This window comes from Melozone crissalis, unplaced genomic scaffold (genome assembly GCF_028551555.1).
Source record: "Melozone crissalis strain CALT ecotype California unplaced genomic scaffold, PUWL_Pcris_2 ptg000041l_1, whole genome shotgun sequence".
Taxonomy (NCBI): Eukaryota; Metazoa; Chordata; class Aves; order Passeriformes; family Passerellidae; genus Melozone; species Melozone crissalis.
Genome location: NW_026535819.1, coordinates 11,552,957 through 11,578,215, shown reverse-complemented (window position 1 = coordinate 11,578,215; position 25,259 = coordinate 11,552,957). Strand labels below are relative to the sequence as shown.

Sequence of the window (25,259 nt, the reverse complement as noted above, 5' to 3'; positions counted from 1 at the left end):
TAGAACCAGAGAGCTGGAGACTGTCTGTTTAGGTTTGTGTTTCCATCATCAGTCCCCAGAGTGAGGACTTCAGCAGGGTGGTTGCTAAACAACAGCTTCCATAACAGAAAGTAGAGGAAAACCAAAACCTTACTCCTAAACATTACTGCATTCAGCAAACCTTGTCTTCAGTGTACTTCTCTCCAAAATCTAGAAGAGGTATGTCTTGCAGTTATTCTGGAAGTGAATGATTGTGGAAGTTACACTAATGTAAACCAATTAAATTAATTATAGTGAGCAGTTCTAGAAAAAGATTAATTTTCTATTTCCTGGCAAGTCACTCATTCCTGAAAGGATAAGTATGCATTTCTCCAGAGCAGCAGTGAGCCATGCTGTAATATAAAGTAGCCTTTACTTTTCTAGAGCATGAAGGAGACATTTGAACACTATGTAACATTTTCTACAGTCTCTTGTATTTAATTTTGGAATAATTTTGGATTTTGTCTTAGAATTACTATAACTGAAATGCATAGAAAGCCTCACCAATGAGCTCAGAACATTCTTGTTGTGGATGAGGCCTGGGTAGGAAGAACAGAAGTAGACTTGCTTTGTTGGTCCTGTTAGAGGCTAGCCCAAGCATGCAGCATGGTATTAAGGATATTATTTGAACCTGTTTTATTTTAAGAAATGTTCACAGCTATTACTAACAAATACTGAGATGAGGTGTTCCCTGCTGAATTAAACTGTCTTCGTATTGGCCACTTTTCCCATGAATATGACAACAGCACATACACAAACAAAGGTGGCTGCTGTCCTCACTTTTGCAAACAGCCAAGGTGTGTAAATGGCATTCTTCTGGGAACCTTCAGACAGGAGCAGTTTGTTCCAGAGTAACAGCTCCTGGCCATCACACAGGCATGAATTTTACAAAGCTGAAAATGCTGTGTTTAGCAGGATGGCCTCCTGAGGTTTCAAGAGAAGCAAACTCTCAGTTTAAGGCTTCCCATGCTCATCTGTGTGGCACATTGAATCCTTTCATTTCAGAAATTACCACTTCAGTAGATGATTTTGTTATGGCACTTTTACTGTTAGGATTGCAAGGCCCTGAAACCCCAACAACATAACCACCAGCTTCCCAGAAAGAAGGCAGGATTTTTATTTTTTTTTCAGTAACAGCTTTTTTTCAATGCTTTTTTATGTCTGTAAAATATGTTTGAAATATTTTTCCTTGAACTGTACTTATACTGTGCTACATAATATTACTTCTTTATACACAATCTGTCTTCTGAAATAAGCAGAAATCTAACAGCATCTAGGTTGGCAGTGATGATGTGAAGCTTATGGGTAGAACTGGGCACTGAGAAAGGTATTAAAGCTGAAACAGAAATGTTCATTATGCATTTATGTAACTACAGGTTTCGTTGCTCTTTCAGAGACATTGCAATCAATTGAATGGTCTGTCTTTGCGCTTTCTGTCAAGAAATCAAGGTGGATTTGTAATTGAGAATACAGACTGTTAAAACAATGAAGGTAGGAGATTATGGGTTTTTTTGCAGTTGTTTTTGATAGGCTTTCTCTGGACAAAAAATAAATAAGAAGGTGCTCTCCTCCTTCTAGAAGAAATTCAGAAAGTGTCTCTGGAGATCTGAAGTCCACATCTTAGCTGACAAAGTAGGTATCATTGTCTCTGAGCTGCCTAAGCTAAATCAAGAGTGAGGCATGACAGCAGTGGGATAGCAAGGGATCAGGCAAGGATCATCAAAAAAGGGACTTGGGAGTAGATTAAAACCCCACATCCTAAGATTAAAGCAGAGGCTGAATGGACCCAGTTTGTTGCACTGCAAGGCCTTTGGGTGAATTGGGGTTACACTGAAGTTGAGGGAAATGCTGGTTTAGAAAAGACATGATTACGTGCACATGGCTTGCTATTAAAATTGCATGTTAGAGCTCTGGAACCTTATGCATGAGAGGGAGAAACCCAGCACATGGGAATCATAGGTGAGTGAGTTTGTGGTTTTGAAAAGGTGTGTATGTCTTGGTTCATAGCATGCCAGTGCTAAAGAGCTATCATCAGGCCACATATTACATATCACAATGCAGCTGGAAGTTGCTTTTCTGATGGGTGGGTAGGTTTAGAAAAGAAGCTGAGAGTTACCTTATTTTGAGCTATCTTCTCTACCTTGAAGGATCTAGGAAACTAAATTTCAATAATTTGTATTTTGAAACTTATGTGTTCAGGAGTTTCCTACAAAATAGCAACACTGAGGGGAAAAAATTAAAATGTTTTGGAAATAGAACATCATATTTTCAAAATCACGTTTCTTCTTTGGTAGTGTTGTAAAATATGGAATATATCTAGATTATCTGAAGTCAGGATGTTCTTTGATCTAAGATCTTTGTATACTTTCAAGCCTAATCAGCCATCTGCAACCTTCACTGGGTACTGGCATGAGGAAAGGCAATTAAGGACATATTGATCTCTGCGCCAATTTAAAAATCTGCCCCCAGGAGTTTGACCTACTTTGGACTAAGCTTGTTCATTGGCAGTCTCCTCCCTGCTCCCAAAAGTAGCCGCGTCAACAAGGACACTGCTGCTTTCCCAGATGAAAGTGGGGAGATATTGATGTCCCCCGGGTTGGATGGAGCTCACAACTGGTTACACTTAGGGGGATGCATCAGTGCTGGGCAGATACATCACAGCTGCTTTCATAACATACGTTCTCAGCCCAACCCAGACCTGCAACCTGCTAATAGAGTACCTGGAAAAAGCAGGGCAAACTTTTTAATCTATTTTTAGATCTGTCAAGACAGATCTAGCCTGGAGTCCTAGAGAGACTGTAATTATGGGGTAATATGTAAGGTCTTTGCTTTTTGGAGTAATTTACAAAAGGGAAACAGATGAAGGCAGTAGCTTTTGCCTCCAAGTTGAAACAAGGTATTGCAGATGTTTCCACAAAGAGAGGAGAGGCACTGGGCAGGAGGCGGCTTCTCAGTGCAGGGGGCTGGCTCTACATCACTTCCACCTGCCCCCTACTCCAGACACCAATCCACTGCAGATGGACAGCATAGGCTGTACAGATGAGAAAAGAGAGGTGTACAGCTCCCATTCACCCTAGACTGTCCTGCATGGATCTCTCTCTCCCTAGCACCTGCCAATCCTTTTTCTATTTCCTTCTGGGAGGCTTCCTCCTGAAGGAAGAAAGGATCTGATCTCATTTTGCCCCAAGAACTGCAACACACCAGCTGCCACAATTGAGATGCTCTTTCTCAGGTAAAGCAAAACCCAAACTTGAATGCAGACCATTTTGCCCCAATTCCTCTGATTTTCCTGCAGTTTTTCCAGATGGGAGAACGAAAGTAAGTGGTGCATTTCCCTGTCATAATTGTTTCTTAGGAATTAAAATGACTGCAACATCTACTGGATTATTATTTTATATTATTACATATATGAATAAGAATATGCGTATGAGTGTATATCTGGGCTATATGGGGGATGCTGAATTTAAATGGCAATCAAATACTTACCTCTCCCTCACCTTCTTCCATTTGCCTAGCATCAAACTGTCATGTATCATTGGAAGTTGGGCTGTTAGAAGCACCTTATGACAGAAGTGCTTGAGGGGGAGCTGTGTTCTGCCTCTGATATCCTGGGAAAAATCTCCAATAAATCAGTCTCCTCTGAACTGGGATGTAACAACAAGGAGGAAAAACTTAAGTTCTGCCCTCTACTAAAATTCATAAACTTTACAGGCTCTGGGTCTGAAAATAATATGATGAAGCAGACTGGATGTCTAGTAACACTGCCAGAAATGAGCAAAGCACAGGGTGAAAGAAACCAGAAATCCTGCTCACTAATACAATGGACATTTGGGGGGGAAACAAACATGCTCTGTCTACCTACCCTTGCCTGAGTTTGAACTCTGTCATTCATGAATCATGTACAAATGGAAGCTTGAAGGGCAAGAAGTGGTGCTGGGCTGACAGACAGGAAGAGTACTGGAATGTGATCCAGGCTGTGTAGCCTCTCTCTGCCACTGGCCTCAGCTGACTTTGGGCTTTTGATTCCCAGTGCCTCAGTTTTCCCATCTACACAGTAAATTCTGCTCTTCATAGAGGGCTACTAGCAGGGAGGATGAGGGGAGCTGTCTACACTTAGGTAAATATGGTTTTGCTGGTTCATTTTATCTAAAATAGAAATACAATATGATAAGGGAAAGGCATCCGAAATTTACTGAGGACAGAGGTGAGGCAGGCCGGGGCAGTGAGGCAAGAACTTTTCCATCCCAACCCCAGACTTTTGGAAAGTAGCTTATCTGCAAAATAACTTGAGACTCAGCCAGGCCCCAGACCTGAGAGCAGCCAGTGGGCAAGTACAGAGGTGGAGCCTGCACTGAGGCTGTTTGATAGATATAAAATGCTAGGATGGGTCAGTGCTGACCAGAGCACCCGGGAAGTGGCTGAGGGGAGCTGTGCAGAGCAGCCCTGGCCATGGGGACAGTGGCTCCAGTCCTTTTGGTACTGCTCAGCCTAAGAGTGACTATTTGTGATGCTGAGGACACCTGCTCAGGTGAGTAAACCACAAACCTTACTGCCGTCTCACTGAGACAGCCTGTTTCATCTCCCCTGATAAGAGAAAGAGGTTGGGAGGGGAGAGGGGAGGGGGGAGAAGTAGCATATGTTTTTTTTTCCTTCTATGCTTTTTTAAATTCGGCTGCCAGTGGGAGGAGAGTAAGGGGAGGCTGAAGTCTCAGCAGCAGCTGTTTAAGAAAGCTACTGGCTCCAATTAGTGGTGTAACATCGTTCCCTGACCAGTGGGGTGTCTAGGAACAGACAGTCTTCAGTGAAGTTTTCCCCCTCAGTTTGGATTTTTTTCAGTAGGGCCTCCGTGCAGTTACCAAAGGATACAGAACAAGACAAAGGATCAGTCTGGGGATGCTGCGCAGCACAGCGTTCTCACTGTATTCCCCAAGAAGGCCTGGGGCAATTTCAAACAGGCCTGCCATCAGGAAATTCAGAAGAACTCTTACCCTTACTGCCCACAGATCCACCAGTGTCACTTAGTCTGCTATGAATACCCCATTGGGGCACCTCTCAGTTTATGTTTTATTAACTACAGTATATTTGTCATGCATGCAATGTCATATTTATCAGCCTCCTCTCCTATTGAACTCCCCTGAAGCCAGAGAGATGCAGAGTCTGGCTCCTCTAATATGTGAGATCCTCACTGCCATCTGTCAATCCATTCAACACCCTGATACTTCCATACTCAGTGCTTTTGATTATACTGTTCCTCAACTTCAAATGATTTGGTTTCCTCTCCAAGACATTTCAGAGCCTTAATAATCTTCACAAAGACTGTCTTCATTTCTTAGAGGTGAGAATAGTGGGACTCCGTGATGCTGACCGACTTGCCATTCTTCAAGGATGTCCAGGGATCCCAGGTGTCTCTGGCCCAAAAGGAGAAGCAGGTCTCCCAGGAACAAAAGGTGAGGCCCCCAAAACCAGTGATGAGCACTGTGAGATGAGATGGTTTTGTTCCTTTGCATAGGAGAAGCAAGCTGAGGCTGGAGCAGTAGCTGGCCTGGCACTGGCTGCTGTGAGGAACTGGAGAACTGGAGAGAAAAACACCCCAATTAAACATATGCTGGTACACATGGAGTGACCTGTTTCTTCCTTAAGTCCTGTCACAAATCTGATGTGATCTTGGAGTGTGAAGTATCTTATTCGTTTCTTCTACAGAAAATCATCCATTTATTTTTTGGGTCTGTATTCAAGAGTCTGGATGGGAGGGAGACTGAAATGCTCCTGCCTGTTTTTTTGGGGAACAGTGTGGGAAATGTACTGGCAACCTCTATTCCGGGGAGCAAGGGAGATGGGGCTCCTTCAGAGTTTTCATAGCCAACTCACAGAGAAGGTCAATCATGTCAGCTGAGCGAGATGACCTACCACAGCAAAATCCATAGACTGGCTCCACAATGTATCAAAGCTCATAAGAATTCATATGTGAACTGCAAATTTAGACTTTGAATGGCAGTACCAGTGTAGTAAGGCTTCAATAGAAAAATGGGAGTAAGGTAAAAGAGTAAAACCAGGTTACAAGACTGAATCTGATTACCTCAGCTCCCCCATTTCTGTGAAAGGCAAGGCCCAGTTGCCCAGGCTTCTGTGACTCCCTGCTCTGGTCAGTTTGTAACATGCACATAAAAAATGAGTCTCTTTGCAGGAGAAACGGGAGACCAGGGATTCCCTGGGAAAGCAGGACCACCTGGTGCAAAAGGTAATGTACAACATATGCAGCTCTAATCTGTAAATGCCCCCAAGCTCAGGACATATATTAGGAGATTGGGTCTACAGAGATGAACTGCAGGACTGGCCATAGGCTAAGAAACGGTGCTGAAGTAGCATAGGAAAAGCCTGATTTGGGGTATGGCTCTTGCATGGAGTGAACACCAGAAACAGCGTCCTTGAGTGTCCGGGACCACAACACAGAAGAAGATTCCACTCTTCTCAGAATTTCTCATTGACCCTAAAATCAGACCTCTCCCCATTCCCCATTCCTACCCTAACCTGCCCCCAGCACAGCAAGCCTGCCTAAATGCCTCCCAGCCCTGAGGAGCTTTGGAGCTCTCCATGGAGCTTCAGCCCAGAGGCCTGATGCAGAGGCACTATGCTGAGTGCTTGTTCTGCCAATTGACAGGGGCAATTTAAAGAACATACCAGTGGAAAGAATGGTCTTATTTTACTATGAATATAGAGGTAACACAGAAGTTAAATAATACATTCAATAAAACTATATGCTTGGCTTTGGCAACAAGCAAAAAATTAGCAAGGTAATGCACCTAATCATTACTATACAAGAGGCAGGATAGTGATTTAGAAGGATACATTATTAATTGCCTAAATACTTTAACATCATCCAGTCACTGGGGAGCCCTGTTTCACAGGAAGGGCAACCCTTCCTGGCAACTGGGGAAATCCTACATGCTGTAGGAGATCCCATAGGTGAGGTCTCTGGATTTCCCCTGAAAGGGAGTCCAGTGTTTACAGGCCCAAATCAGCAAGCCAAAGTGACTTGATTTTATTTTTAGCTCAGGAATGCCCGAATCTGATGGCATGCTTTCCACTTAGCCAGGGCCAGTGCTCAGCCAGAGCCCAGGTTTTGGCTGGGAGGGTTTTCCCCTAAAATACCTTACGAACAAGCCTCTCAGTTGGAAAAGTTTCTTAAAATGATACATTTCTTGCAGATAGCTACAGAAGGTTATAAACAGTTAGCATAAGCATCTTTGTCATCTATTTTTAGGTAAATAATACTGATGGTGTTAGTCACACAATATTCACAATTCATCTTGTAAGTCTACTCTGGCTCAGCCCTGCTGCTCAGGCCTAGGCATATCATTGCTTTCAGCAGCCTTCAGCCTTCCACTCGGTGTGCAGTGCCCACTAGACCACAAGAATGAGATCAAACAATGGCACAGGATGAGGTTTCCTTTGTAATGGGATGAACCCCTGAAGAGGACAATGTCTATTGAGAAACTGGCTTTCACTGCCCAGGCCTGCTTAGGACCTTCAGCAGGAATGTGCTGCAAATACTGGAAAAGTGTCTCTACTAAAGGATCCAGCTGCCAGCACAAGGGAACTTGTGTAGGGACTGAGCAGCACTGACTAACTAAAGGGAAGATGTCCCTTTTTACGTGCTGAATATGAAGCTATTTCCTGGCCAAAAGCACCCAAGACTTGAACTGAAATGCCAGCAGGAGATGGACAAAACCACTGAAAACCCTGACAAACCCTATTGATCAAAATCTTTTAAGTGCCTGACTGTAAAGAGAAAGCCCCCACAAAAAAATCACTGAAATGGAACTGTGAAGCCCCATACATTCCAAGAGATGGAGAAGCAGCTCTCTCTCCTCTATATCCCGCTCTTCTTGCTGTTCCTGGGAGATCAAGAGAACAGCCAGGCTGAGGCAGCAGCACCACCTGGGACACTCCTCCAAGCACTGTAGATTTGCACCTCTTGACAGCCTCTCTTGTACAATTGAGACATATTGAGGGGCTGGAGCAGCCATTTGTAGAGGCACAGTAATTCATTTGCATTGGATAGTCTGTGATGAGCATTTTCCTCTCGTATTTTGTAGGAGCAGCTGGAGAGCCTGGCTTCCCAGGACTGAAAGGTAAATCACGCTGGGCTGAATTTATCATGTGAGCTACTTTGTAAACTTCTACCCTGCGCTGTTCTCCTACATCAGATGAGAGCAGTTACAGAGACTGGATGAGGCTGTTTGCTGACAGTTATACCTCATCGTAGGCTCTGCCCTGGTGCACGTGCTGTGGGTAGTCCTGCTCCCAAACCAGATGTTCAGTAACAGGTGCTGTTCTCAACTCAGGCAGCTGGTGCTGCCACCTGGCACCATCAGCTGCAGAAGCCACAGGGCTGAGGGACCAGCCAGATTTGGGCAGAGCTCTTAATATTCTCATGCTATGGCAAAATGCAGAGGCTCAAAAGAAATTCAGTTGCTGCTAATGCCAGAGGAACATGTCTCTACCAGCACTAGCAATAAGGTATTAGGGAAACATGGGTTTTTTCCCTTATGCCATCATCCTGCATGTGATGGCCACAGGCACCCACCACTGAGCACAAATCTGCACTGTGGCCTCCCCCTCTGGAATTTGGCTGGCAATCACGGGGTCCAACACCACTGGTCTGGCAGATGGTTCTAGTGCTCCAGTTGTCACTGCTGCTCCCAAACCACTGGCTGAAGCCCTGTACCACCAGCAGCCATTCCCCTGATGGGACTTACAACTTGCCTTTCCAAGGCGCATTGCTTCCTCCTTGCCACACTCACCCACTCCTATCCCACATGTCCTAGCCCGGTGGGATTCACTGGCACAAACTGCTGGTAGACAGCTCCATGGGCTGCACAGCAGCAAGCAGAGCAGCTGGGTCCAACAGAGATACGTCCTGTGTCAGTCTCACCATTTGGACCTCTAAGCCCTAAAACAGATGCCAGCAGGAACTACCTCATGCCGGATCCAACAGGCCACGAGAGGCAAGGCTGCCACTCCTTGTGCATAAATTGATATTGGCTTCCCACCTGCCTCTCTGTGCTTTCCTAGGTCTGTGCAGATAGGCTGGTGGGTCTCCTCTGGTGGGCCTGGCAGCAGCCAGGACAGCTTATACTGAGCAACCCTTCCTGCCTGCTTTCTCTATGCCTTTCATTTGCTTGGTGCAGATGAGCCAAGCACTTCCTGTAACATAACAGCTTTCCAGTGCAGCAGGATTTGTCTTGGCAAATCTCAAGTACTGGGGAAGGGGAATGCTGGGTGTGGAAGGTGGAGAGCAATTGATGGTGTTGTTTATCCAACAGGAACAAAAGGAGAGCCTGGATTTCCAGAAATATGGGGTAAGTTTCATCCTAGGTCTTCACAACACTGGTCAGCTCTGCAGAGTGGATGGTGGTGGACTACCTGCACCAGAAGTCAGGACAGGATAGGAATAGAAACGAGTTCAGAGTGACATTGAAGAATGGAATAAGGAAATATCACTGTTATCTTTGCGTCTCACAGACACATGCAGCTTCTGTGGGCCTACTCTGTACTCCAGTCATGCTGGGAAAGTCAGGTCCTCTGAGCACTACTTAAATGTCCTGTCCTCCATGTGTCCTGGAGGAGGTCGATTTTTCAGAGACTTGGTGTCCTGATTTCTAAGATGAAACCACTGCAACCACCTGTATGGACATGTGGCTACTTCAAAGGCAATTATACTCCTGCACTTGCAGTGACACCTTTAGTACTTGCGGAGTTCATACGTGTGATAGTGTTCAGACTAACTTATTCACTGGAAGAAAAAAAGAAAAATAAAAGAAACAATTTTCAGTTGCCCCATCTGGCTCTGTCTCCATGAACTAAAGTTCAAGGACAGCTACAACCTGCTCTGGCTACAGCTGGGTGCTCTAGGGCCACAATAAAGGCTCAGACAGATCAAAGCTGCTGTAACACCTGACAGATTGGGATGCCACTGAACTGGTTCCTTGCTGCCCCAGACACTTCTCTGGGCATGTAAAAGATTTGACTAATAGGAAGGAAAAGGCCAAGTCCAGGACCATCTCCCTCCTAGGAGAGCAGGGTACCCTGCCTGGTACAGCTGTGTACACATGTATCACACACAGCACACTGGGACACATGCACCACCAGCACCACCATCTCTGATCATCCTCCCAGGCTTTCCCTAAAACAACTACTGACGCAGCTGTAGGTTGGGATGTCTGACAGGGACAATTCAGTCTCCTGTGAATCTGAACTTCTGTCAGCAGGTATGGTTTTGGGGAGGGAAAAAAAGTATACATAAGATGCATATATATGCGTGCACACACACACACACACACACACACACACACACACATATATATATAAAGGTATATATTCAAAAGCACTTTGTTTCTTGGGGAGACCTCAGTGTGGCCTTCTAGTACTTAGGGGGTGCTTATAAAAAAGCTGGAGAGTGATTTTTTTGCAAGGGCAGTGATAGGACACTGTCACTGTGTGATTTACAGAACGATTTACAGCTAAAAGAGGAGAGATTTAGATTAGATATTAGGAGATGATTCTTTACTCAGAAGGTGGTAAGACCTTAGCACAGGTTTGCCAGAGAAGCTGCAGCTGCCCATCCCTGGAAGTGTCCAAGGCCAGGTTTGGATGAGACTTGGAGCAACCTAGTGGAAGATGTCCCCGCCCATGGCAGGGGGTGCAATGAGATGAGCTTTAATGTTCCTTCCAACCCAAACCGTGGGTGATTCTATGATTCAATCCATAAAGGATGAGCTGAATACTGTTCACTGCCTCACAGGGAACACTGTGCCCTGCATACATTCTGGAGCTGGGACAAATTTCTGGATCATGAGTTTGTCATCTTTTTCAGTGCAGCTCCATCATACAGATCCCCAGAAGTCATTGCAGATGAGAGGAGTCTCAGCACCTTAGACCATCTTTTTTTGAAGGTGCCCATCTCCCTGGCAACATATGGGCCCAGAAGCCATGGCAGAGTTTGGCTCCCAGCAGCTCTACATTAAGATCCTGCAGTACAAAGAGCCAGCTAGGTGGTGAAGGGCTCAAAGGCTCAAGGCTGGTGTGCTCCTGTGAACAGTAAACACATTATAACTCTTTGCACTTGATCTTTTTGATTTGCACAGAACCGGAGAACTGCCAAGAACTGTTGGCCAAAGGGAAGATTTTCAGTGGCTGGTACACAATCTACCCCCAAGACTGCAATGCCACCACCGTCTTCTGTGACATGGACACGGATGGCGGGGGATGGATTGTGAGTAGGATGAGGAGAGGGAGGTTTACATGTTCCTATAGAGATTCTTGTTAAGGCTGCAAAGGATGGCTCAAAAATAGAAACACAGCTGCAGTTCACACCTGCAAGCCAGAGTGAATCCCTCTGGACACAGGGGATTCCCCCAAGACTTGTCTCTGGAAGCAGGCTGAGTGCCACAGACCCACTCCCTGATTAAATCAGCAAATCATTTCCTTTTCATTTCCAAGGGCATATGGAAGAGATCATTGAGCAAGGGATTCTTGTGGGGTTTGCTCCCCAGACACCTACAAGAGTGTCCTGATGCAGGGGAAGCATTCACCATGGTGGGTGTGTCCCCCAGACACTGTGGATGCTTTTGAGTGAAGGATGGGCTGGTGGGGCTGAGAGTCTCTTTCAGGTTTTTCAGAGGCGCTGGGATGGGTCAGTGAACTTCTTGCGAGATTGGGATTCATACAAACGAGGTTTTGGCAACCAGCTGACGGAGTTCTGGATGGGGAATGACAACATCCACTTCCTCACCTCTCTGGGTAAGGTCTGTCTCTGTCCCAGGCTGGGGCCATGAGAGTCCAACCCCTATACCAAATTGGGTCATTGCAGACCTCTGAGTTTCTCATATTCATCTGAGGTCCCCACTGTTAATCCCAAGCAGGATGCAGGCTCTTGCAGTCTACTGCACACTGGAAACTGCACTCTAAAAAAAAGCAAAACTAGAAATCAGGGAAGAGAATGAACTAGCTGCATGATCTACCCTGGAGACAGGCCAACACATCTTCCTACTTGGACTGTTTGTGATGGCATCATCTGGTCCATACACAACCTCGGAGTTACAGCTGTGTGCAGGACCCCTGCCCATGACCACCCAATATCATATCTGAAAAGGTGCTTCCCTAGAAAACCATCAAAGGTATAGGAGGCTCTGCAGGAATTTTAAGGAAATCAAAATCTCTCAAGTAGTGGCAGCTCCTCTCAAGTTAGCTCACAGCACCTTAAACCCTCCACTCTGAAATCCAGTGGCATACTCACCATCTGCCCTGCACCACTGCTGTCCATCTTCTCTTCTAGGACCCTGTGAACTCCGTGTTGACCTCAGAGACTTTGAGAACAACTACTATTTTGCCAAGTATGCTTCATTCAGAGTTTTAGGAGAGTCAGAGAAATACAGACTGATTCTAGGAGACTTCCTTGGTGGAAACGCTGGTAAGTTTGAGGCAGCTCACTGGGAAAGTCTGTTTCCTAGAGCATTTCAGAAGTGTTCAGCTTCTATGCAGAGATGTATCATGCACACTCCTTGTATCAGCTACATTTTGGGTCAGTTTTTTAAAACTGGCCATGGTACCTCAGGTACTGAGTGACCTCTGGGTACAGGGATGGAGGGGGACATGCATCACCCGAAGAAATGTGACTCAGAGCATTACCTTCAAGCCCAGCCCTATGGTTTAACTGCAAATGAGCCTGGTCCTGGGCAGCACCCCATCCGATTGACCCTTCCAAGAGCTCTGCATCAGCCAGGTCAAGGTCTGCTTTTGGTTACATTGGCAGGAGACATTTGCCCAGGTGGTCTAACATTTCCAGGGCTGGGGTGCTGTTCAATACCTGCAGCATCAGCACTCCATCCTCTTAATACCCGATTTTTATTATTTTTTTTTTAAGTAAACAATCTTCTTCAAAATTCAATATCCATCATTCAGGAATGAGTGAAACCAACACCTGAGAGAGCAGTGCTCTAGGTTTATGTGGCTGTGCACACTGCAACCCTGTCTGGTAATTCAGACCTGTGTATCTGCAGAGAACCTGAGCATTCCAAGAAAAGTGACATCTGTGTACCTGTGAAAAGAATCTGGCCCACTTGATTCACAGGCATAGATAAATTCTCCATGTGTTTTAGCAGAGCTAAGGATACTTTTGTCCAAGACAAAGAGGAAAGAGAGCAAGAGAGCAGCAAGATTTATACAACCTGCCTTGCACCTGGCAAGGGCCACTGGTGCCCAGCAGGGGTGCACAGACACATCAGTGTCCTGTTTGTGATCCCTACTGCAGTAACCATGAACATGTGTTCTCTGCAGGGGACTCCTTATCGTACCACAGGGACATGCCATTTTCAACAACAGATCACGACAATGACATGAGTTCCTTTAACTGTGCCACAGAATATAAGGGAGCGTGGTGGTACAATGACTGCCATTACTCCAACCTGAACGGGATGTACTGGATGGGTGCACATGGGAGCTATGCTGATGGCATCAACTGGAAGACAGGCAAAGAATACCACTACTCCTATAAGCAAACAGAAATGAAGTTCAGGCCAGTTTAACATGGTGACAGGGTGCCTGACTAGGTCCAAGAAGTGCCACTCACCCACCAACAGAATACACAAAACAATGTTGCTTGGGGACAAAAACGGACCAGAAAGAGTATTACAGGTTGTCCCTTCTGCCTAAAGCAGGATTTTTGAAGCCAGAAGCGGTACTGGTTTGAGCTTCTGTAAGCACCAGATCCTGACCCTCTCTCACCCTGAGTACCTTCAGCAGCCCCACTGCTGCAGACTGAGCCCAAGTACCTTCTTCTGAAAAGTGTGTTATCTTGATTTAAAGACCAGGTGATGAGTGGAGCCAGTGCACCTCAGTAAAGCTCTCTGATATTACTACCCTAAATGGTAATTACTGCTAATCTCCAGTATAATCCATGTATATGAAGACTCCAATTTGCATCCAGCCTCTTTCTATTGGACCCAAGAGCCATCCAAAAGGCACTGAATTCCTGACCTGTTCCACTCTCCCCGCAGGCTGTGATGGAGCCACAACATAGAACAGCATGGAAAAGACTGAGCTTCCAGCACAGTGTGTAGGAATCCACGAAATCAGAGGGTTTTGGGAAAGCTGCAAAAGGCAGGCCTCAGGGACAGCAGAACTGTGATTAGAGCTAAGCAGTAGCCATGAGACAGGTCAGCAGAAAAATTATTTAAAAAGTAGAAAAGCAAGGACAAATAGAACAATGGTCTGTGTATTAATGCTTGTCTCGAATAACTCCCTAAGCTACAGAAAAGTTTATCTAGCAAGATATTAGGAAGTTTGAAGCTTAATAATGGAGCTCTGTGCATTGTGTTTTAATGCTTACAAGTAGGTATTGTATTCAAAATAAGCAAGCATTGTTTTAACCAAAGGTATGTGTGCTTATAGGTTGGATAGAACTGCTGTCAATGAGCTTTTGCTTTGTGTGATTGGTCAAAAAACTTCTAAAGTTGTAACATTAAGTTCTTGGTCTGCTGCTGGGGATGTGAGCTGCTGGCATCTTCCTACATGGTCATAACCATGTAATGAGATTGATGCTGAAAAATAAAACAGCTCAAGGCACAGTCCACAGCAGTCCCGTCCTGTTTGTGATTTGTACACATACCCCTGGCCAGCGATACAGTGCTGTCAGCACTATCAGTTTCCCATTTCTTTCCTAACATGTTCCAGGACCTCAGGTGGGACCCCAGCTCCTGGAACCAGAGCAGAGTTGCTCAGCACTTCCCACCAGGACACAGCTGCAGCTGGGCCCAGAGCAAACTTTAGCCATTCTTCCAGGGCATGTTTCTAGATCTCATTAGTTGCTGTGGACCAAGAGCTGTATGCAAAACAGTCTGTTCAGCATCATGTGTCGTACCAAGACACTATAGCAGTGTCAAGCCTTGCACGTGGTCATCATGTACAGTGCCAGTACCTTCCACTTCATCTTGTTTCCAGCAGCATTTGAGAGTGGCCTATCTGCTGGTGGGTGGACACAGTTCACCTGGTTCATGTATTATATTTGACTATCAGCAGAACTGGGTCTCTTCTTCTTGCACTTATGCTGCTGGACTCCTTGCCACAGCTGACAGAGGAGAGCCAAGCGCTAACTCTTCACTGCAGGGATAAACAGAGACAGCAGAAATAGAGTATTTATTTGTGTTATGTTTCTAATGATCTCAGGTTTATTTCACTGTATATTGCACAGATATGTAGGAAGGGCAGCTCCAGCCCTACAAGACAGAATCCAAACCTTGTGGGTGAGAAAAGTGAGAAGGTCACTCAGCCTGCCACAGCAGGTCAACAGTGCGCTAAGAAATAAACCTGAGGGTTTGCATCTCCCCACTCACTCCTGTCTCAGTTTACTTCTTTTCAGTTACACAAGAAAGAGTGTGTCTGAGCAGAGAAGTGCACACTGAAAGCCCCATAGTTACTTCTCCCTCTCCAGGAGCTCTGTCTTGTTTTTCTGCTACTCCCAATGAGATTCACATGCCCTCACCAGTACCAAGGTCCAAGAATATTCCGCTGTATCTCGCCCATCTGCTGCTGATGCTGTCTTCCAGGAGTAGCTTCTCAGAGGTGGAAGGTACTACCAGAGACTACTCTGCAGAGATGTATAAGCAGGTGCTGATATACTCCGCTATAAACTAGCTAAAAGTGCTAAATACCCTTTCTCTGCTCACCTCTAGCTTCTCCTCTTACTACACAGAAACCTTCAATGTTTAAATTTTGCTTGTAAAGGACGCTGATGAGACTTTAAACAGACTACTTACTACACAGAAATAAAAGAACTACTAGTAGATAAAATACAGTGCACGATAAAGGTAACTGTATTACATCTAGTGAAGAAATAGTACACATTAAGATTCAGTGTCATTTACCACTAAATGGATGGAGTGTTGAGGGTTTCTTGCAGGACAAAGGATATATATGCACAATCCAGTCTTCGTAGAAACTGAGTAAGGTCACAATGCCCTTGAAGAACACGAAAGAAGAACACACTCAGCGGCAGACGGTTCAGGACGTAAAGGCAGACAAGAAAATCGCAGTGAGACTCATGAAGATGAAACACTAACTAAAATTAACTGAAAGCTTAAAACACATGCACAGAAGGATTTAACCAATCATGTGTTAGCTTGAGGCGCGAACAATAGAACACAGTATAAATATAGCTTGCTTTTTGCAATAAATTGGCTTCACGTGATCACATTGATCACGGTGTGATGTCCCTTTCCTGATCCTCCGCAATAATGGAGTACACATCAAATTCTTCCTCTCAATTCCCAGGCAAGTAACCATGGAATTTGTGTTCAAACTCCAGAGAAGTTCCTGCATGTTTCCAGAAACTTCCAAGAAGTTTCTACCTCCACGAAAATTTGTGTAGCTTTTATAGTTGTAAAAGTAGTGTCTTCAGTCAAGAATTTCTAGCTTATCTCCCCACATTTGTTCTCACATCCAGTTGTTTATTGGGAGTTCTACTTCTGGTGCCAGAGAGAGAAATAACACTTCTCTGTGCAGTGTAGCCCCAGCTTCCTGCTGAGCAGTGCAGTCACATCACTCCTCAGTGAACTGCCACATCACTGTTACAGAGCCTTCAAACCTGACCTCCTGAAGAATCTTTTCAGGAGGCTGGTGCTGTAACACCACTTTGTGCAGTTTTTGACAAGCCTGCACATGGATTTATGTTACCGCTTGGTCACGTGGCTGGTACAAACCTGCATGATGCCTCCCAAACACAAGGCTCAGCGCTGTGCCACTACCAGCTCCCTGCACTCCACAGGAACATGGCTTCTCTGTCCCTCCAGTGCCATCATGCTGAGCTCTGGCTCAAGGCAGCAGCTAGCATGGCCCCAGAAACATCCACCCAGCACTTTACAGGAACAGCAAAAGACAAGGTCAAACTTTTCTCCTGATGTCCACCATGCCAAACCAAAGTTTCTCTCAGTCAGACATTGCAGCCTTTCTCATCATAATCTCACTGAAAGTGAAAGAAGTTGATAATAGGTAACTCATGTAAGCATGAGTTAACTATTAAGAGTTAACAAATATTAAGCACAAGCTTAAGAAGCAGGACATACCTTAGCCTTGTCAAGATAAGAGACACAGAATGCACCTTGTCAAGGTAAGAGGAACAAAACCTATTAACAGCAGAAAACACTGAACCAGCCAGCAAAGGACATGCATGCTTCAGAAAGAAAGTTTAAAAGTGCAAAGTGAGGAAGACTACCAGCGTTCATCAGAACGACCACTGAGGAAGACTCAGAGCCTTCTTCAGTGTGACCAACAGAGTACACTGTGCTTGCACGTCACATATGCTAATGATATTAATGATTTCCGAGAATAATTTGTATCACCACTCCAATCCCAAGGAATGTAATGAATACGCATGAAATTTAGCCATATATTGTGCTGTGTGAAAGTGCTGGGTGTGTTAGGAGGAGCACTCCCCCACGTACCCAGTGCCAAATAAAGCAAATACCCACCTCACTGAGTCAGTGTCTGAGGGGACTCTTAGCTCAGCATTGGAGTGAATCAAAACAAGAGAACTGTCCCATAGTGTTCTCCTGGGCTACACGAATTCTGCAACCCTGAAGAAATCCAGCTGTTGCTTGAAGGCATGGCCTCACCTTCCTCTGCTTCATCTGCCCCTGCCTTCTCTCCTGGGCTGGCACAGGCCTCTGCACGGACTCCCTTGTGAGCCAGACCCGAAGACCAATCCCTCATTAAATCAATTCAACGGAAGAAAAGCATAGCTCCTTCTCAGCTGGCTCAGCTTCCTGGTCCTGCTTTTTACGCAACGGCACGAACCTGCGCTTGGGAGGGACCACAACAAACACCTGATGGGGGAGGAGAGGTCCCCTTCTCCTAGTTCTGACCTGAGCGCGCACGGGATGGAGTGGCCAGGTAACCTTTACCAGAAGTACAAATTACAGAACTAACTTTCCATATCTGCTGCCTTTTTAGTCTCTGCAGTACACAGTGGCGCGGCCCCCTCCACCCCCAGGAGCGTAAGGAGGAGGAGGAGGCGGCCCGGCCCGGCCCGGCCCAGCCCGCTGAGTAGCGAAGCCGGCGAGTCGAGCCGCCATAACAGGTCCGTGGCGCTCGCGTGGTCACGTGAAGGGACGCTGAGTCACCGCATGATCCCGAAGCGGTGGGTCACGTGACCGGTGCCTGCGCGGCGCGGGCGGAGCGGCTGCCATGGAGTCGGTGCTGCTGCTCTCGGCCCTGCTGCTGCTGCTCCCGCCGCTGCCGTCCGCCCGCGCCGCTCCCGGTGGGTGTTTCGGGCCGGACCCTTCTGCCTGTCACCCCTGCTCCTCGGGCCGGACCCGGCTGCCGGACTTCCTCCTTCCTCAGCCAGAGCCCCGGCCCTCCGGTGCACAGGACCCTCTACTAGCTTTCCCAGGCCCTGGGCAGGACTCCGAACTAGCCTCGCTGGGCCGGAGCCCTCAGCCAGCCTGGGGAGCACCGAGAGGGTGCTCCGAGCTCCCCGGGTCCCATTTCCCAGGCTGGGTTGTGCCGTACCGGGTGACCTCGCCTGTTGTCGGTTTCCCCTGTGCTGATGATGCCCCCTCCAGCTGCCCGGGTCGTGTGGCCCGGCCTGGAGGAGCGGCTCTTTCCGCAGGTGCGGGACCACTTCAGCTTCGAGACCTGCGGCAACGAGACCTTTCCGCAGCGGTACCTGGTGTCGGGTAGGTCCCGTGGGTGCTGTGGCTTCGGGGTGGATTCCTTTCTGCTAAAGTTTTGACTGCCTCTGTTCCGATGTAAAGCAGGAGCTAGAACACTGGGCAGCCAAGAGTCAGTGTTAGCCACGGGCCAACCCTGTACGAGCCAGGCATTCCCCAGCATTGTCTATATCCTCCTTTCCTTTTTAATCCACTTTTTACAAAGACATGTACTTATAGAACAAGGGGGCCTGGCTTTAAATTGAGAGTAGGCCTAGACTGCACATTAGAAAGGAATTCTTCCCTGTGAGGGTGGGGGAGGCCCTGGCACAGATTATGTAGAGGAGCTGTGGCTACCCCATCCCTAGAAGTGTCCAAGGCCGGGTTGGACAGGGTTTGGAGCACCCTGGGGTAGTGGAAGATGTCCCTGCCCGTGGCAGAGGGGTGGAACTGGATGAGCTTTAAGGTCCTTTCCAGCACAAACCGGTCTGGAATTTACTCCTTGCCTTCTGTTCTGGCTGTGTGGTGCAAAAGGGATTGTGGGGACTGACCTCTCTGGAGCAAGAGTAGACTAGAAGCAGGAACTGTGTTAAGCTTGCACCAGAGCTGGCTCTGTGTGTGTGTCTTCAGTTGACGCCGGCATCTCTTACAAGTGCATGTAATCGAGTGTTCTGAATGTGTCAGGAAAAACAAATAGTGACTGAAATGTTGCACTCTGTACTGATCGTTTTTAGGAGTAAAGGAGTAAAATGCAAATCACTAACCGAACCCTCTTGGGTTAGTGGTTTGCACTATTTAAACTTGAGCAACTGTAGATAGCTTAATCTTTTTAAACAATGAGCACTGCCAACAAGGAGCCAGCCATGTCTCATTTTTGGGTCACTGACAGTAAAAGAGAAAAGGCCTTTTTAAACAGCATGTGACTAAAAATACAGCAATTTCCATAACCAGTGTCCCATGTTTTTCAACCCTGCCTATGCAGAGGAATTGGGGAGCAAATTGCAGGGAGAGAAGAAGGGGGGGCTTGGAAATAGCAGCGGACATGAGCACTGCCCAGCTTAGTGCCCACTTGCTGCTGTCTCCCAGCTGCATTGGGTCTTCAGATGCTCCAGCTTGCCTTCACATTGCCTGCTGCTCTGCAGCTTGTCCAGCACCTGTGCTAAGTTGTGTGTTTCACCAGGCATGAATTCGTGGATCAGTTCAACCCAAAGATATGGATACACGACTGCATTTTGAGAGCATACCCAAGGCTGCGATTTCACTAATTGGGTGGCCCTTTTTGAACAGAATGTTGGAATTACATGGTTTAAAGCATTGTGCAACTTCTATTTGTTTTCTTTTAAAGTGTTATGTTTTATCTGTGAGTCCTGGGCAGAGCTGAATAAGATTTGTGAGGAGTAAAATATTATCAGTGCAGTTCTGCTGGTTTATAGAGAGTTTCTTACTCAAAATTCCTGTGATTCCATTTCCCTGTACTGTTTTTTTGTACAATATGAGACTTTTCAGATTATCAGCAAGAAAACAAAAACTAATTTCACAACAGGGAATCTGATACTCTTGAGTTTAGCTAGCAATTCCCCAGGATTTCAGTCAAAAAATCGGTACCTTTCTAAGAAGCCCGTATGGTTTGGTGTTGGCTCCTGTGATGGTTGTTTACTCCAGGAGCCATGAAGCACATGAGGAGAAGAGCCAGAGGAAAGAGAACACAGAGCACTCCAGTTACCTACCCAGCATCCAAAGCAAATGCATCGCAGTCAGTTGGCCTCTTTGTTAATGAAGAGGAGCAGTTTCACTAATGAGAGGTTTCAAATCCCATTTCAAGCCAAATCTGGCTTTGTCAGTTCTGTGCTGAGAATGCCAAGAATTAAATTTGGGCCTCTCTGTTCATGAAAACAGCCTTATGTGACGGCAACATCCATGGGACAACTGTTGTGCAGGGTCTCTTTCAATGATGTGTTGAAATCAACACTTAACTGATGGTCTGAGGTTTGTCATTGAAGAAAACTATTTATTATCCCTCCTAATTCCTGTGCAGTTTATCACTAAGCTAAAATCAAATGTTTGTTAAATTCAGCAAGCATTAGAGCAACTGTTTGTTAGATAAGCCAGTGTTAGCATCACAGCTCAGCTTGTCCTGCCAGACTCAATTTGCATTCAGTTATAAAGTGATCTGAGGATGAAGCACATTATTTTCATATATCATCATATATATACACGCACACACATATGCATGTGTTTTACATATATAACATATATCAGCATATCCTGGGCTCCTCCCCACAGTGTGGGCAGCAGGTGTGTGGGGGGATTCTGTCCCTCTGCTCAGGTAGAGGGAGGCAATTCTACCGGGACCCCGCTGGTAGAACTGCCTCCAGGCCAAGAAGGATGTGGAGCTGCTGGAGTGAGTCCAGAGGAAGCCCCAATGGTGATCAGAGAGCTTATGTAGCAGACCATCTCACCCTCTCCCAAGAGCTTATCTGTCGTTTGTTAGCCAGTCAGATAATTCAAACAGGACAAGCTGTGTTATTGTGTTTTGGGCCCATAGGTTCACACTGGTCTGGTATTTCCCAACTGCCAATAGATACCTTACTGTTAACATGGGATCTGACAAGATAAGCTGGATTTTGACTGACTGATAGCTGTTCACTTTATAACTATAGAAGTCACCCCAAACTTTCACAAAGCAGAAATCTGCTAAAATATATATATTTTCTGGAAATGTGTGGAGTTTCCCTGTCGCAGAATGAGGCCTTTGTCGGGGATGAGCCATTTGTCGGTGAGGGGAGACTCAGACACTCAATATGAGTAATAGCAGGTTCCATTTATTGAAGAAAGCATCAGACACATATACAGCAAGTAATAAGCTTATGAATAGTCTGTAAGCCAAGCGATCTATTGGTTAAACTATACCATCAACTCTTCCTCATTCCTTTGGGCCTACATTCCTTATTTCCCACGTCTCTCTGTCCACTTGTTACCATACCGAGCTAGGCCCAAGGACACGCTATCTTGCAGGTGCAGGACTTGGAATTAGCCACGGCCTTGTACTTTTCCAGTCTCTAGTCAGCTAAATTCCCAACATTTCCCTTGTGAGCAGGGACATCTGTTTCATGGTTACTCCCCAGGGGTTGAGTGAAGGAATCTCTACATTATCACCATTTCCATGGTAAATTACGTTTGACTCCTAATCAATGCTATTTCTTTTGCCTGTTTTCATAAAGATACCTTGATATAGTGCACTGTTCTATGGTTTACTGTTACCGACTAGTAGTTCTTTGGTTTTATACTGTGTAGTTAAGATCTTCTGGTTAAGATCTTTTGTCTGTTATCTCTTGTCTGTTTAATAAATAATCCATTTTTATAAGTAGATCTTATTTGCTGTGATTAGAACTGTGAGCCAGAGTGATTCCTTAAATTTAAAATGTTGCCAAAATTTGAGGCTAAGGCAGGGCTTGTCTGAAGCTTTCCCTTGTCTCGTGACTGGAGCCCCTCTACTCTGGAGACAGGTTGGGAGAGTGGGTTTGTTCAGCCTAGAGAAGAAAAGGCTCTGGGCAAACCTTATTGCAGCCTTCCAGTACTTTCAGAACGTTTGTGAAAAAATGGGGGGCGGGGGTAGCTTTTTGCCAAAGCCAGTAGTGATAGGACAAGGGGCAATGGTTTGCAGTTGACAGATGGTGAATTTGGATTGGACATAAGGAAGACATTCTTCCCTGTGGGAGTGGGGAGGCCCTGGCACAAGCTGCCCAGAGAAGCTGTGGCTTCCCCATCCCTGGAAATGTTCAAGGCCAGATTGCACAGGACTTGGAGCAGCTTGATCTAGTTGGAGGTGTCCTTGCACGTGGCAGGGGGCTTCAACTGGATGGTCTTTGATGGTCCCCCCCAGCTCAAACCATCCTATGAAATGTAATTTACAACTTTATACCTCACAGCAGGAGTATCAGAAGGACACAGGCAATTCCCTAATGTCAGTTTTGTGTGAAGATTTAGCTGTGCAAATGTTTTGGAGCGAGTTGGGCTAAAAAGGGTATATAAATGGGAAATCACTCTTTTGGGGGGCAGCTGTCTGCAAAGGACTTGCAGAACTTGAGATTTTAGGTATTTTGCAGGCAGAAGTGAAACTTTGTGTCCCAGATCAGGTCTCAGGAATCAGCCTGTTCATGGAGTTCTTCCTAGTTAATCTCCTGCTCGAAATCAAAAATTGACTCATTTCATGCACATATTCTTTGTTGTGTTTTGGAGGGTATTATGTGTTTTTTGTGGGTTTTGGTTTTGTTTTTATTTCAATTTTTAATTTCTTTCTTTCAATTGCCTCAGCAAAGTTCTGGAAGAAAGGATTTGGACCCATCTTTTTCTATACTGGCAATGAAGGTGACATCTGGACTTTTGCTCAGAACTCTGACTTCATATTTGAATTAGCAGAGGAACAGCAAGCACTTGTCATTTTTGCTGAACATGTGAGTATTTTAGTCATGCATTCTTTAGAGTTCTGTTCAGTGTTACCAAAGACAGCTTTCTGCAGGTCTGGAATAGTGGTACCATTTCTTCCTGTGGAGCTGAGTCAGACCTGCTATAATCTTTCTCCCCGTAACAGCAGATCTTCTTTTTGTAATCATGGCTTTTGAGTAATTTTTTACTATACCTCCCAGCACTCCAGGATACAGACTGTGTTGCCAGGCTTGCAAGGGTTCCTCAGGGGTGAAGAGATAGACGAGAATCTTGACTCCATGATCAGAAGGCTGGATTTATTAATTTATTATATATATTACATTAAAACTATACTAAAAGGAATAGAGAGAAAAGTTTAGAAGCTACTATGCTAAGAATAGAAAAAGAATGAATCAACAACGGAGCTCTCCCTGATTCTGTCCCAGAGAGAGCTTGTCTTTGATTGGCCCTTAATTGTAAACATGGAACATGGGCCGATCACAGGTGCACCTGTTGCATTCCACAGCAGCAGATAACCATTGTTTACATTATCCTTCTGGGGCCTCAGCCTTCCAGAAGAGGGAAAAATCCTAAAGAAAGGATTTTTCACAGAAGATGTCTGTGACATTACACCCTTGAAATTCTAAAGAATTAAAAAGAAAAAATGCTGGTATGGAATGAACAGGAAATTTCTTCACCTGTAGAACATACAATTCTATCAAATCACTAAAACACTCTTACAATATAAGAAAATGCAAAAAACAACACAAAGAAAATTCAAGTTCAAGCAGCCGAGTTTCAGGAACAGTCCATGGGCTGAAGATGTTCCTCCTGGACATATCTGAAAGTCCTTTTTGGTCCTGAAACAGGCTTGCTGCAGAAAAAGTCCATCAATAGTTATCAAAAACCATTGACAGTCATAAAAAAATTTCAAACAATTTTGAACAATTTGTGGAATGTCCTTTTCTGGCCCTTCAATCAGCTTCAGAGCTGCTGCCAGCTATTTCAATCTTTTTTAATTTAATTTTTAATTTTTTTTTTGTTTGTGTTTTTTTTTTTGGTTTTTTTTGGTTTTTTGTTTTCGAAAAGAGCAGCAGAGCAGCCAGAGAAAGGCCCTGGGGGGCCCTGGCCCATGAACGGACCAGGAACCCCAAAGCTGGCCCACAAAAGGCGGGCCAGGACCGGTAGGGGAAACCAACACCCCCACAGCCATCAACAGGCCAGGCGGTGGGCGCGGCCCAGGGACTTCCTGAGCCCAACAGGCCAGGCCAAACCCATGAAACAGGCTCTGCATTCCCACAGGCCTGCACCCTGCTGCCAATACAATGGCAGCACGGTTGGTGAGACGCTTCCTTTCCCCAAAACCACTGAGGCATGCCAGCAGCAGGGAAATAGAAGCCTTCCCCAGAAATCCCATCTCGGGTCTGGAGATGTTTGTTCCCCAGAGCAAACAAGCCATGATCTCTTCCAGCTCTGCCCTCTGCCTCTGCAATGCAAATGCAACAGGTGTGTCTCCCATCTGCCTCTCGGCACCACCCCCTCTGGGCTGGGGACCAAAGGCAGAACTCTCGGAACCCACCTGCCCCTCGCCGCTAGGGCACAAGAGGGGCCGCAGAGATGGCAACCTCCAAGGGGCAGCAACTGACCAACCACCCCCCAACCCGCCGAAAATGCCGATCTTGAAACAGGCAGGCGGGCTGCCCCACACCCAGCTGGCGAGCAACCCCCCCTCCACGGAAGGGGAAGGCAGCTGCCGAGGCCACTGCTGCAAAGGCAACCGGCCCGGGACGGTCCGAGCTTGAACAAGCCGCAGGTTCCAGGGCAGCCTCTGACGCAGACACGGAGGACAAAGTCCCCGACGGCGGCAGAACTGCTGGGGCGGCCGGTGGAGGCGGCGGGGGGGCCAAGGGGGCTGGCGGAGTGGCCGAGGCTGGAGAGAATGCCTCCCCCGCTGACCCAGAAGCAGCAGCTGCATCGTCGTCGCCTAGCAACAGCGGGTCAGCTGCGGGAAACGGTGTTTCTGAGCTCGCAGCCGGGGAAGCTGCAAGCACCCGCACCCGTGGGGTGGGCTGAGGCGGCAGGACAGCCGGGGGGCGGTGCTGAGTCGCTGTT

At 46.3% G+C, this 25,259-nt stretch overlaps 2 protein-coding genes across 3 annotated transcripts in view; both read left to right on the top strand.

Annotated features, from left to right (window-relative positions):
* Window positions 1-4,467: 4,467 nt before the first annotated feature.
* LOC128942018 (ficolin-1-like) lies at window positions 4,468-13,604 on the top strand. Its single transcript, XM_054284181.1, has 9 exons — window positions 4,468-4,546; window positions 5,334-5,465; window positions 6,203-6,256; window positions 8,115-8,150; window positions 9,345-9,380; window positions 11,166-11,293; window positions 11,679-11,820; window positions 12,356-12,490; window positions 13,357-13,604. The coding sequence occupies exons 1-9, from the start codon at window positions 4,468-4,470 to the stop codon at window positions 13,602-13,604; spliced, it is 990 nt and encodes a 329-aa protein (XP_054140156.1).
* Window positions 13,605-18,253: 4,649 nt separating this feature from the next.
* DPP7 (dipeptidyl peptidase 7) overlaps window positions 18,254-25,259 on the top strand; it is a 31,727-nt gene continuing 24,721 nt past the window's right edge. For both annotated transcript variants that reach the window (XM_054284203.1, XM_054284204.1), the window contains exons 1-3: window positions 18,254-18,331; window positions 18,636-18,749; window positions 23,037-23,176. In XM_054284203.1, the coding sequence (XP_054140178.1) occupies window positions 18,259-18,331; window positions 18,636-18,749; window positions 23,037-23,176 (327 nt within the window). In that variant the 5' untranslated portion in view covers window positions 18,254-18,258. The remainder of the gene's footprint in view (window positions 18,332-18,635; window positions 18,750-23,036; window positions 23,177-25,259) is intronic.

Excerpts from the sequence above, each read along its gene's own strand:
- LOC128942018 (XM_054284181.1), top strand. The coding sequence starts at position 4,468 with ATGGGGACAGTGGCTCCAGTCCTTTTGGTACTGCTCAGCCTAAGAGTG. Across the intron at positions 5,466-6,202 it reads AGGTCTCCCAGGAACAAAAG|GAGAAACGGGAGACCAGGGA; the intron begins GTGAGGCCCCCA and ends GTCTCTTTGCAG. Across the intron at positions 6,257-8,114 it reads AGGACCACCTGGTGCAAAAG|GAGCAGCTGGAGAGCCTGGC; the intron begins GTAATGTACAAC and ends CGTATTTTGTAG.